The sequence below is a fragment of the Camarhynchus parvulus genome, chromosome 1A (genome assembly GCF_901933205.1).
Source record: "Camarhynchus parvulus chromosome 1A, STF_HiC, whole genome shotgun sequence".
In the NCBI taxonomy this organism is placed as follows: domain Eukaryota; kingdom Metazoa; phylum Chordata; class Aves; order Passeriformes; family Thraupidae; genus Camarhynchus; species Camarhynchus parvulus.
The window spans coordinates 17,030,334-17,038,771 of NC_044586.1; the positions used below are offsets into that span (position 1 = coordinate 17,030,334).

The 8,438-nt window shown below is 44.1% G+C and overlaps 1 protein-coding gene across 2 annotated transcripts; it reads right to left on the bottom strand.

Moving 5' to 3' along the window:
• Positions 1–3,255: 3,255 nt before the first annotated feature.
• Positions 3,256–7,914, bottom strand: LOC115910051 (potassium voltage-gated channel subfamily A member 1). Of its 2 annotated transcripts, XM_030959848.1 has the most exons (2): positions 6,414–7,914; positions 3,256–3,522 (listed from the first exon to the last, which is right to left on the bottom strand). In XM_030959848.1, exons 1-2 carry the CDS (start codon positions 7,686–7,688, stop codon positions 3,451–3,453), a joined length of 1,347 nt encoding a protein of 448 aa, XP_030815708.1. In that variant the 5' UTR covers positions 7,689–7,914; the 3' UTR covers positions 3,256–3,450. The 2 variants fall into 2 exon arrangements, with proteins under 2 accessions (XP_030815708.1, XP_030815705.1); XM_030959845.1 differs by lacking the exon at positions 3,256–3,522 and having other exon boundaries at positions 6,008–7,914.
• Positions 7,915–8,438: the final 524 nt, after the last annotated feature.

Here is an 8,438-nt window from a genome sequence, read left to right on the forward strand (position 1 = left end):
CGGCAATATTTGATCTTTAAAATCAGAGGTATGTCTGAGAGGCCATTTACAGTTCTATTGACAGCTGTTAGTTATTCATTTCAAACCGACATACTGCAAAAAACACAATATTTTACATGTAAAGGAAAGGAAAAAAAATATTTCATCATAGCAGGTTATAGGTAAGGGTTTGCTGAATTTAGTCATAAAAATATCATTTTTACTTTTGTACAAAAGTAAAATATACATTTGATCCCAATTACATTATAGAAATGTCACTGAAACAATAACATGGATTAAAGACTGATGCACCTAAAGGAACTGAATGCAATGTCTTCATTTTATTATAGAAACTAGAAATGGATGATGATTTTTTTAATATATAACTTGTAGTGACATTTGCTAGAGCCTGTGAACAGGTGAAATATACAGAATTACACAAATATTAACAGAAACCTTGAGACAAATTTCAGTTAAGACCTCAGTTTCATTTTATTTCCTTTGAAAATATCAAAGCGTGCTATGCCTTGACAGCATAAATTGCTGACCTCACTGGTGGCAAGTTCACCTGTACTGAGTGAAACTGTAGAACACCCTGAAGTTTCTTTTTTTTTTTCTTTTTTTTTCTTTTTTGCAGATACAAATACTGACTCCTTTAAGAATACTTGATAAGCATTTCATGAAAAAGAAATTCCCTACATCTGATTAAGTAAAGCCAGAACAGAAAACAGAAAAAGAAGCTCAGCCTGAATTAAGTCCAACCAAAACTGAAGTGTAGGTCCCTGATTAAAGAATCTCAGAAAAGGAGCCTGTTCCAGACTTGCAGGAGGCAGGTCTGGGACAAACTTGCCCTGCTGTGCAATTGCAAGGACAGCTTTCCAGTTCCGTCCAGCTCTGCGGCTGCCGAGGCTAAATCACACTTTGGAGCTGACTCTGCATCCCTGTGAGTCTGAAATTACTCTGAGGATCACTGTAGGCTGCTGGAAGCCTACAGGATCAGACCATTCCTGGAAAAGCTGCAGCACCTCCCTCTTCTTCAGGTTAGGGGAAAAGATTAATCCAGAATGGCACCCCTCAAGCAATAGTTATCAAGGTAGTATTTGGAAAGGAATACATTCTCTCCATGTATTGCATATGTATGCAGAAGATTTTGTTCTAAAATACAACTTTCCACCATTTTCTAATAAATTTCTGATGTTCCTGACCTAGTGTTGGTTGTGTTTTGTTTAATAAATGTACATATAAGAAACTGCATTGTTCAAGTGTGGACTGTGGAAAAGTGAAACTCGCCCTCAGCTCCTTAAAATCAGCAGGTTTTGAGGTTCCACTTGGGCTGCAGCTCTCTCACAGTAGAAACTAACTTCCTGTACTTCTGCCTAATGAAAACAACTGTCCCTTGGTATCGAAAAAACCCTGTCAATATAAGTTGCCACCGCTACTGTTGTCAGTTTGGGCAGCTGCAGCCTATAATGAATGACACACAGCTGATTTGTTAAGAAGCGTCTGATCTCTGAAATCTCTGCGTGGGCAAAAACCACTGCTGCAAACAAGAGGACTTTGGCTGAATTTTGTCCTGTCTCCAGTGCTTCATTCTGTCTCACAAGTGCTTGTCCATGTGACTAACAGTACATCAGGCTAGCACCCGTGCAGTTCTGTAAAGTGGAAATTAATTTCCTTGGGCCACAATTGTTTTCAGCTTCCTCAAAGGCAGCAGTGGTGTAAACCAGGAACAAAAGGAAGGACTCACCAGAACTGGCACCAGGATCAATGTTAGTTTTCCCCTCAGTAAGCCAGGCTGTGAATCTGCAGCACTCGTGTACCAAGACTTTTGATGCACGTGGGCACCCCCTGCACAATGGGGTCACTTCTAGTACATCTAATGATTACTACAGGCTTATCTGTCTGAATGGGCTTGTGGGGCAGATGAGGTAAACTGCATTAAGCCCCATTGTGTTCAGAATTAAAGCAGCCTTAATTCAATTCAGGTTACTTCCCTTTCAAAAAGAATGACTCCAAATCAGATTAAGGTTGCTTTAATACTGCAACAGAATGTCCATGCTGGGCTTTAAAGCAGTTTAGCAAATCTACTTTAAATGCACACCTTTCATTAATTTGGATTAACTTTCTTGAAGTCCCCAGTGGAGATCAGGCTTAGGACACCCCATGCAGGGAATCTGCACGGGTTTGCTAGTATGTTGTGAACTCACAGCCTGGCTAACTGCACCCCAACTTCCTCATGAAGGCGACTAAATCCCGTTCATGGCCTGTGCTGGAGCTGCCACATAGAGGGTTTGAGCTCTCAGCAGTCTTGCAGCAAGCCCTGGGTTCTGTGAAGGAACAGGGTACAGAGTCCTTCATTTTCACTCTTAGCCTTGCCCCTCTGCCTCTCCCTAGTGCTCTAGAGCTAAGTATGGTAGAACCAGATGGGGAATTCTGGCAGGGATACCGGTCTATGGGATTCCTGCCCACTGACTCTGCTCCATTCCTGCCTCTGCACTGCAGTGCGCTGCTGCCTTGCCCTTGCCAGGTAAATTCCCTCGCCCCTTTCCCTGAGTGAAGGATGAAGGAAAAGCTGCACAGGACCAGTTAAGAAGCACAGAGAGGCACAGAGCAGTGGGTGGTGGTGAGGGCGTGGGGAATGACTCCTTCTGCTAGAAAAGCTTTCTTCCCCTCACCAAACTAAAGACTGCCATATCCGCTGGGTTCCCTGTCCAGCATAATGTGGGCATCATTTCCAGGAGGTCCCTACCAAAGGAATTCTTTCAGAGAAGTACTACACTGGCCATCAGCTCATTTCCAGTCCTCTTCCAGTTACATAAAAAAACCCTTAGAGTCCACATGTAGCAAAAAGAAACATAAGGGCCAAAATATATATATATATAAAAAGAAAATAAAGAAATAAAGAAATAAAAAAGGGGTGCTTGCTGATAAGAACAGGCAGTTTGTTAAGTGCACCTTCAGGCCCACAAAGACATTTCAGCACTCCCGTGTAAAGGGAGTAAGAACCTTGTTTTTGTTTTTTTTTTTAATGTCAAACTTGTCAAAAATGCATGCCTATGCTACATGAGATTAATTCCTGTACTCCATATGGGTTGAGATCCTTTGCAGTGAGCTATAAATGGACAAAGCAACATTCAGGCTCCCCAAACCAAGAGTTCTTATGATCCATCCCAGTCTCTTGACAAAGAATTGCTGCATGCAGCACTTTTCTCTGTGCATAAGCAGAATCATCATCACTCTGCACATTAAATTAAGGTGTTCACACCCAGCTGGGGCAGAAGGTACCCAAGTGAGGCCTCATCTCCCAAATGCATCGTTCTGATCATCGGTCCCATAGCACTGAATTGATTATTGCTGTTTAGTTTAGTCAGATGGTGGTTTTATAAGCTGAGTGCAGCATTCAAGTCCATTTTGATATCAGAAGTCATATCCTAGGATTCAAGAGTTTGGGAAGATCAGGACCACTGGAATTTAACAGGGAGAGAGGTGTACAAAGGGCAAGGGCGTGAGCAGGGGACAGGAAAGAAGCTTTACAACATCTCCCTGGACAATGTAATGCCCTGCTTTATTTGATACTTTGCACTTCTTGCAGGAATTGGAGCTCCTTCAGTTCTTGATCTTTCTCATCACTAAGATTCACAGAAGTCACACAGTGAGAAATAAAGTCAAGTCTTTCTGAAAACCTGGCAGGTCAAGCTTGTGCGTAACTGCAGAGTTAGGGTTGGTTTTTAAGTGCTTTGATTTTATTTTATATATACATGTGCCTGCATATGTATGTGACACACAGGAGCAGACACACATATATATATATATATATATATATATATATATTCATATTTATACACATATATACATATATCAGAAAGACGGGGAGGAAAGGATCTGTACACCATGGAAGGAGATGTGTTCAAAAGCAGTTGGCCACATGCTAAGTGCAGAATGAAGGTCCTCAACTTTGTCCATTTGAAAAATTGAGATTAGTGCCTATATGTTTGTTCAGCTCTTCCAGGGCCTAGCAGTCAAGGCTGGCATGTTGCAGAAGATATCTTCTCCTAGCATTGATTCCCTCACCAGGAAGTGATGGAAGTACAGTAAGATCAGAGACCAGGAAGAAGAATATGACTCAAAGGCTGTGATGGGATCTAAGATCTGCAAGAGGATCGAGCAGACAGGGATGGGAGGGCCCAGCAAAGCCTTTCCCATCTACCGGCTGGGGAACCTAAGGGAAAGAAGAGCACAGTCCTCCAGTCTGGTTGCCTGACTGCGCCCTGCCCTACAGGGACAAGCTGCCAATGAGCCACCTCAGGGAAAAGAAGGGCAGATACAATGATGGCAGTGATGCCTTTATGAACAAACCAGGGAAATCCGAAGCTTTGCATGCACACAACTAGGAGTTATTTGGCAGAAGCTAATGCAGAGCCCTGCAGCATCAGCCTGGCTAGGGAAGGAAAGTATTCCACAGGCACTGGTGATCTCTGCCTGCCTCTTCTGCATCCCTCTCACTCACACTTGATCTTTCTATCACTAAAACTTTCCATGCTGTACTGGTAGACAGCACAGGACACTCCTGACACACAGGACTGACTCCTCGTCCTTTCCCTCGGTGTCTCTGATCCACTCAGTTCCTGGAGGCACTTTCAGCAGTTTTGGGGGGTGTAAGATAAAGGCACTGCGCAACTCTCTCAATCAATCTGCTGGGTCTCTTCAGTGAGTTTTGGGGGGATACAAAAAAGTCTCAACTGATGACTGCAAAAGAAACCAGCTGCTGCAATTCGGATGCATGAAATAGATAAGTTTCATTTACATTCTGAGAATGCACCAAAAAGCATGCATCTGCACCTTTCATCTATAGAGGATACTAGGTTTTTAGCTGTTGCTATATATAACTTGACTGGTTAGTTTTCCATATAGCTTTCCCTTTAAGGGATGGGATATGTTCCTTTCTGACAACGCCTGGACAAAAGCCAACACACTTCCCTGAGCAATGCAGGAAACAATCAGGTTTCTCTAATCAGTTCATTCAGGCCCTCAGTCTATCAAGCACTTTTTTTTTGTTTTTATTGTTATCATTATTGTTGTTATTATCATCATCATTATTATTATTATTATTATTATTGAATTCATGCACTAATTAATTCAAGTTACACTTTAATCAAATAGGCCATAATGCTGAATATTTGAACATGCTTTGATCTCCAAAAGTTATTGTTCCCCTTTGACTAACATACGCACTTAAATACAGTACTTTAAATTACTAGTCAACAATTTAATAAATTAAGGAGTGCACTTCTGGTGAATGCAAATCAAAAAGAAAAAGAAAAGAAATGAAAAAAGAGAAGAGAAAGGACCTATTTTTAGAAGATTCAGTTCAAACGAAAGCTTATCCACTATTGACTGAGGTAACGTTTCAAGCATGCGATCATAAAATAAATGGTATCAAATTCAAACATGCTTATATTAAACTCCATTGTGCTATCTTGCAACAGAGGGGCTTAAAGTTTTGTATCCAGTTCCAAATGGGGAGTGGGGGCAAAGTGTGTTTCTATCATCTGCATGTGAGAGGACTTAGCAGCATTGCAGATGTTTTGTCTTCAGTTTTGTTTGTTATTCTCCTTTTAGGATATTTCTTCTATGGACAGCAAAAGAGGTTTTTTAATAAGGTGCTGCGTGGATCTGTAGGTTGGAAGGATGGAATCTTTCACAGAGGGGGCGGAAGGAAAATTTGCACTCCTTCATAAACACCATGGCAAATGCTTGCCACAAGTTTTGGCTGATCTTTTTGTATTATTATTATCTGATGCACTGTCTTGCAACTGTGTAGTTTTGCAGAATATTTTTACTGGAATCCATGTATATGCTTAATAGCTCTAAAAACTGTCTTACTTAGTTTAAGATAGCTTTATCCAAAAAAAAAGTAAAAGAAAAATAAAAGAGGAGATAGGAGAGGAAAAGTTTAGGTCTAGCATCATAGCGGCTTAAAACTAAACTAGTTCAAATGGTTATAATTTGCCAGGTGGAAAATGGGTTTTTTTTGAAAATAAACAAAATTTTATCTTTCATGGATCCTGGAAGCTTCTTTATCGCAGAGCAAAGATTTGCAATGCAACAATGCATTTACGAGGTAAATAAAGCATTCAAAGACTATCAGTAAAGCATCTACAAAGTGTGACTGTGTCACTAAAGTCTTCAAGCTGTGAGTGGGGATTTTGTTTTGGGTTTTTTTGTTTGTTTGTTTAAACATCAGTCAGCAGCTTGCTTTTATTAACACAGTTTTGGTTGGCTACAGTGCAGTTGCCAGTTCTGAGATTAGCCTCTCTAAAATTGTCTATGCTATTATTCATATCCTCTTCGATTTCCATGTACTCAGATTTGCTGATTGTGGAGGAGCTGCGGCGACTGAGATCACTGTCAGATGCTAAATTAGGGGAGCTAACGTGAAGTAACTGAGCCTGTTCTTCCCCTTCTGTTTCTCGGTGGTAGAAGTAGTTGAAGTTGGACACGATGACAGGTACAGGCAGGGCAATTGTCAGCACACCAGCGATGGCACACAAGGAGCCTACGATTTTGCCTCCAATTGTCACAGGGTACATGTCACCATAGCCCACAGTGGTCATGGATACCACCGCCCACCAGAAAGCATCAGGGATACTTGTGAAATGAGACTCAGGTTCTTCAGCCTCAGCAAAATATACCGCACTAGAGAACAAAATCACCCCAATGAAGAGGAAGAAGATTAGTAAACCTAGCTCTCTCATACTTGCTTTGAGGGTCTGTCCCAGAATCTGGAGGCCCTTAGAGTGCCGGGAGAGTTTGAAGATTCGAAAGACTCTTACCAGTCTGATGACTCTCAGGATGGCCAAGGAGGTGGCCTGCTCTCCTTTCTGAGTCCCCTCCCGCTCGGCCATCTCAGTGCCCAGGGTGATGAAGTAAGGGATGATGGCCACAATGTCAATGAAGTTCATTATGTTCTTGAAAAAATCAGTCTTGCTAGGGCAAGCAAAGAAGCGCACCACCAGCTCAAAGGAGAACCAGATGATGCACAGGGTCTCCACAACAAAGAAGGGATCTGTGAAGATGTTGGATTTGTAGACCTGGGTGGTGTTGTCAGTGCGGTGCACTGTGTACTCCTTGTCCTCCTTCAGCTCAGGTAATGTCTCTAGGCAGAAGATCACGATGGAGATGAGGATGACCATGACAGAAACTATGGCAATAACCCTTGCCGGCCCAGAGCTCTCTGGGTACTCAAAGAGGAGCCACACTTGGCGCTGGTACTCCCCCTCCGGCAAGGGCCTCTCCTCATCTTTAATGAATCCTTCATCTTCTCGGAACTTCTCCATGGCCTCCTCACCCAGCTCATAAAATTTTATCTCCTCAGAGAACATGTCCAGGGGAACATTGACGGGCCGGCGGAGCCGCCCCCCGGACTGGTAGTAGTAGAGGATGGCGTCAAAGCTGGGCCGGTTGCGGTCAAAGAAGTACTCATTGCGCAAGGGGTCAAAGTAGCGCATGCGCTTCTTGGGGTTGCCCAGCAGTGTGTTGGGGAACTGGGCTAAAGTCTTCAGCTGTGTCTCGAAGCGCAGTCCCGCAATGTTTATCACCACGCGCTCACAGCACTCGTGGTCGTCGTGGGCAGCGGGCTGGTAGCTATCCTGGGGGTGGCCAGGTAGCGCAGAAGTCTCATCCATGTTCTCTCCAGCCATCACGGTCATGGTGGCACAGAGGAAAGGGGACCAAGGGGCAGGGGAGGAAGTGAGGGAAAGGGAGGAGGAGGAGGATGGAGAAGCACAGAGAGACCCAGGGCGGTTCAAGGTGGGGGGGTTGAGGGGGTTGAGCTGGGGAGCTTGAGGAAGGGGTGGAAGTGGAGCCTAAAGGATGGAAATACCCAAAAGGGGAAAAGAGAGGCGGGATGAAGGGAGAGGCTTCAGGGATGATGGGAGGGTGAAGAAAGAGGGAAGAAGTACCTTTAGGGGGGGCAGAGGGCAGGTAAGGTGAGGGGTCCTGTCCCCTACACCGGGAGGCTGAAGGTCTATGGAGTGCACCCCCAGGCTGGGGTTCCCCTCCCCAGCCGTCTCCTTTAGCCTTTAACTCGATCCGTCCACTTTTCTTGCCGGCTTGACCATCGCCGCAGCTGCTGCCACGAAGCTACCACACACACACACACACACACGCACACGCACATACACATAAAATAAATAAATAAATAAATCACGGGCTGGCTGGGAGGCGAGTCCTTGCAATGCCAACTCAGCAAATTTCCATCACCTGCCTCTTCCTTCCCCCCTCCCACCACCACCACCACTGCCCTGGTCCTCTCCTCTTTTGTGCTGGGGAGGGAGAGAGGGATGGAAATACTCTGCTTTGAAGGCATAAAGCTCACTTGCAGGATGGAGGCTGCCAGGGAAGAGAGAAACAGAATAAACCAGCCCCCAAGCCCCTCCACATACACACACACACTCAGG

Excerpts from the sequence above, each read along its gene's own strand:
- LOC115910051 (XM_030959845.1), bottom strand. The coding sequence starts at position 7,688 with ATGACCGTGATGGCTGGAGAGAACATGGATGAGACTTCTGCGCTACCT.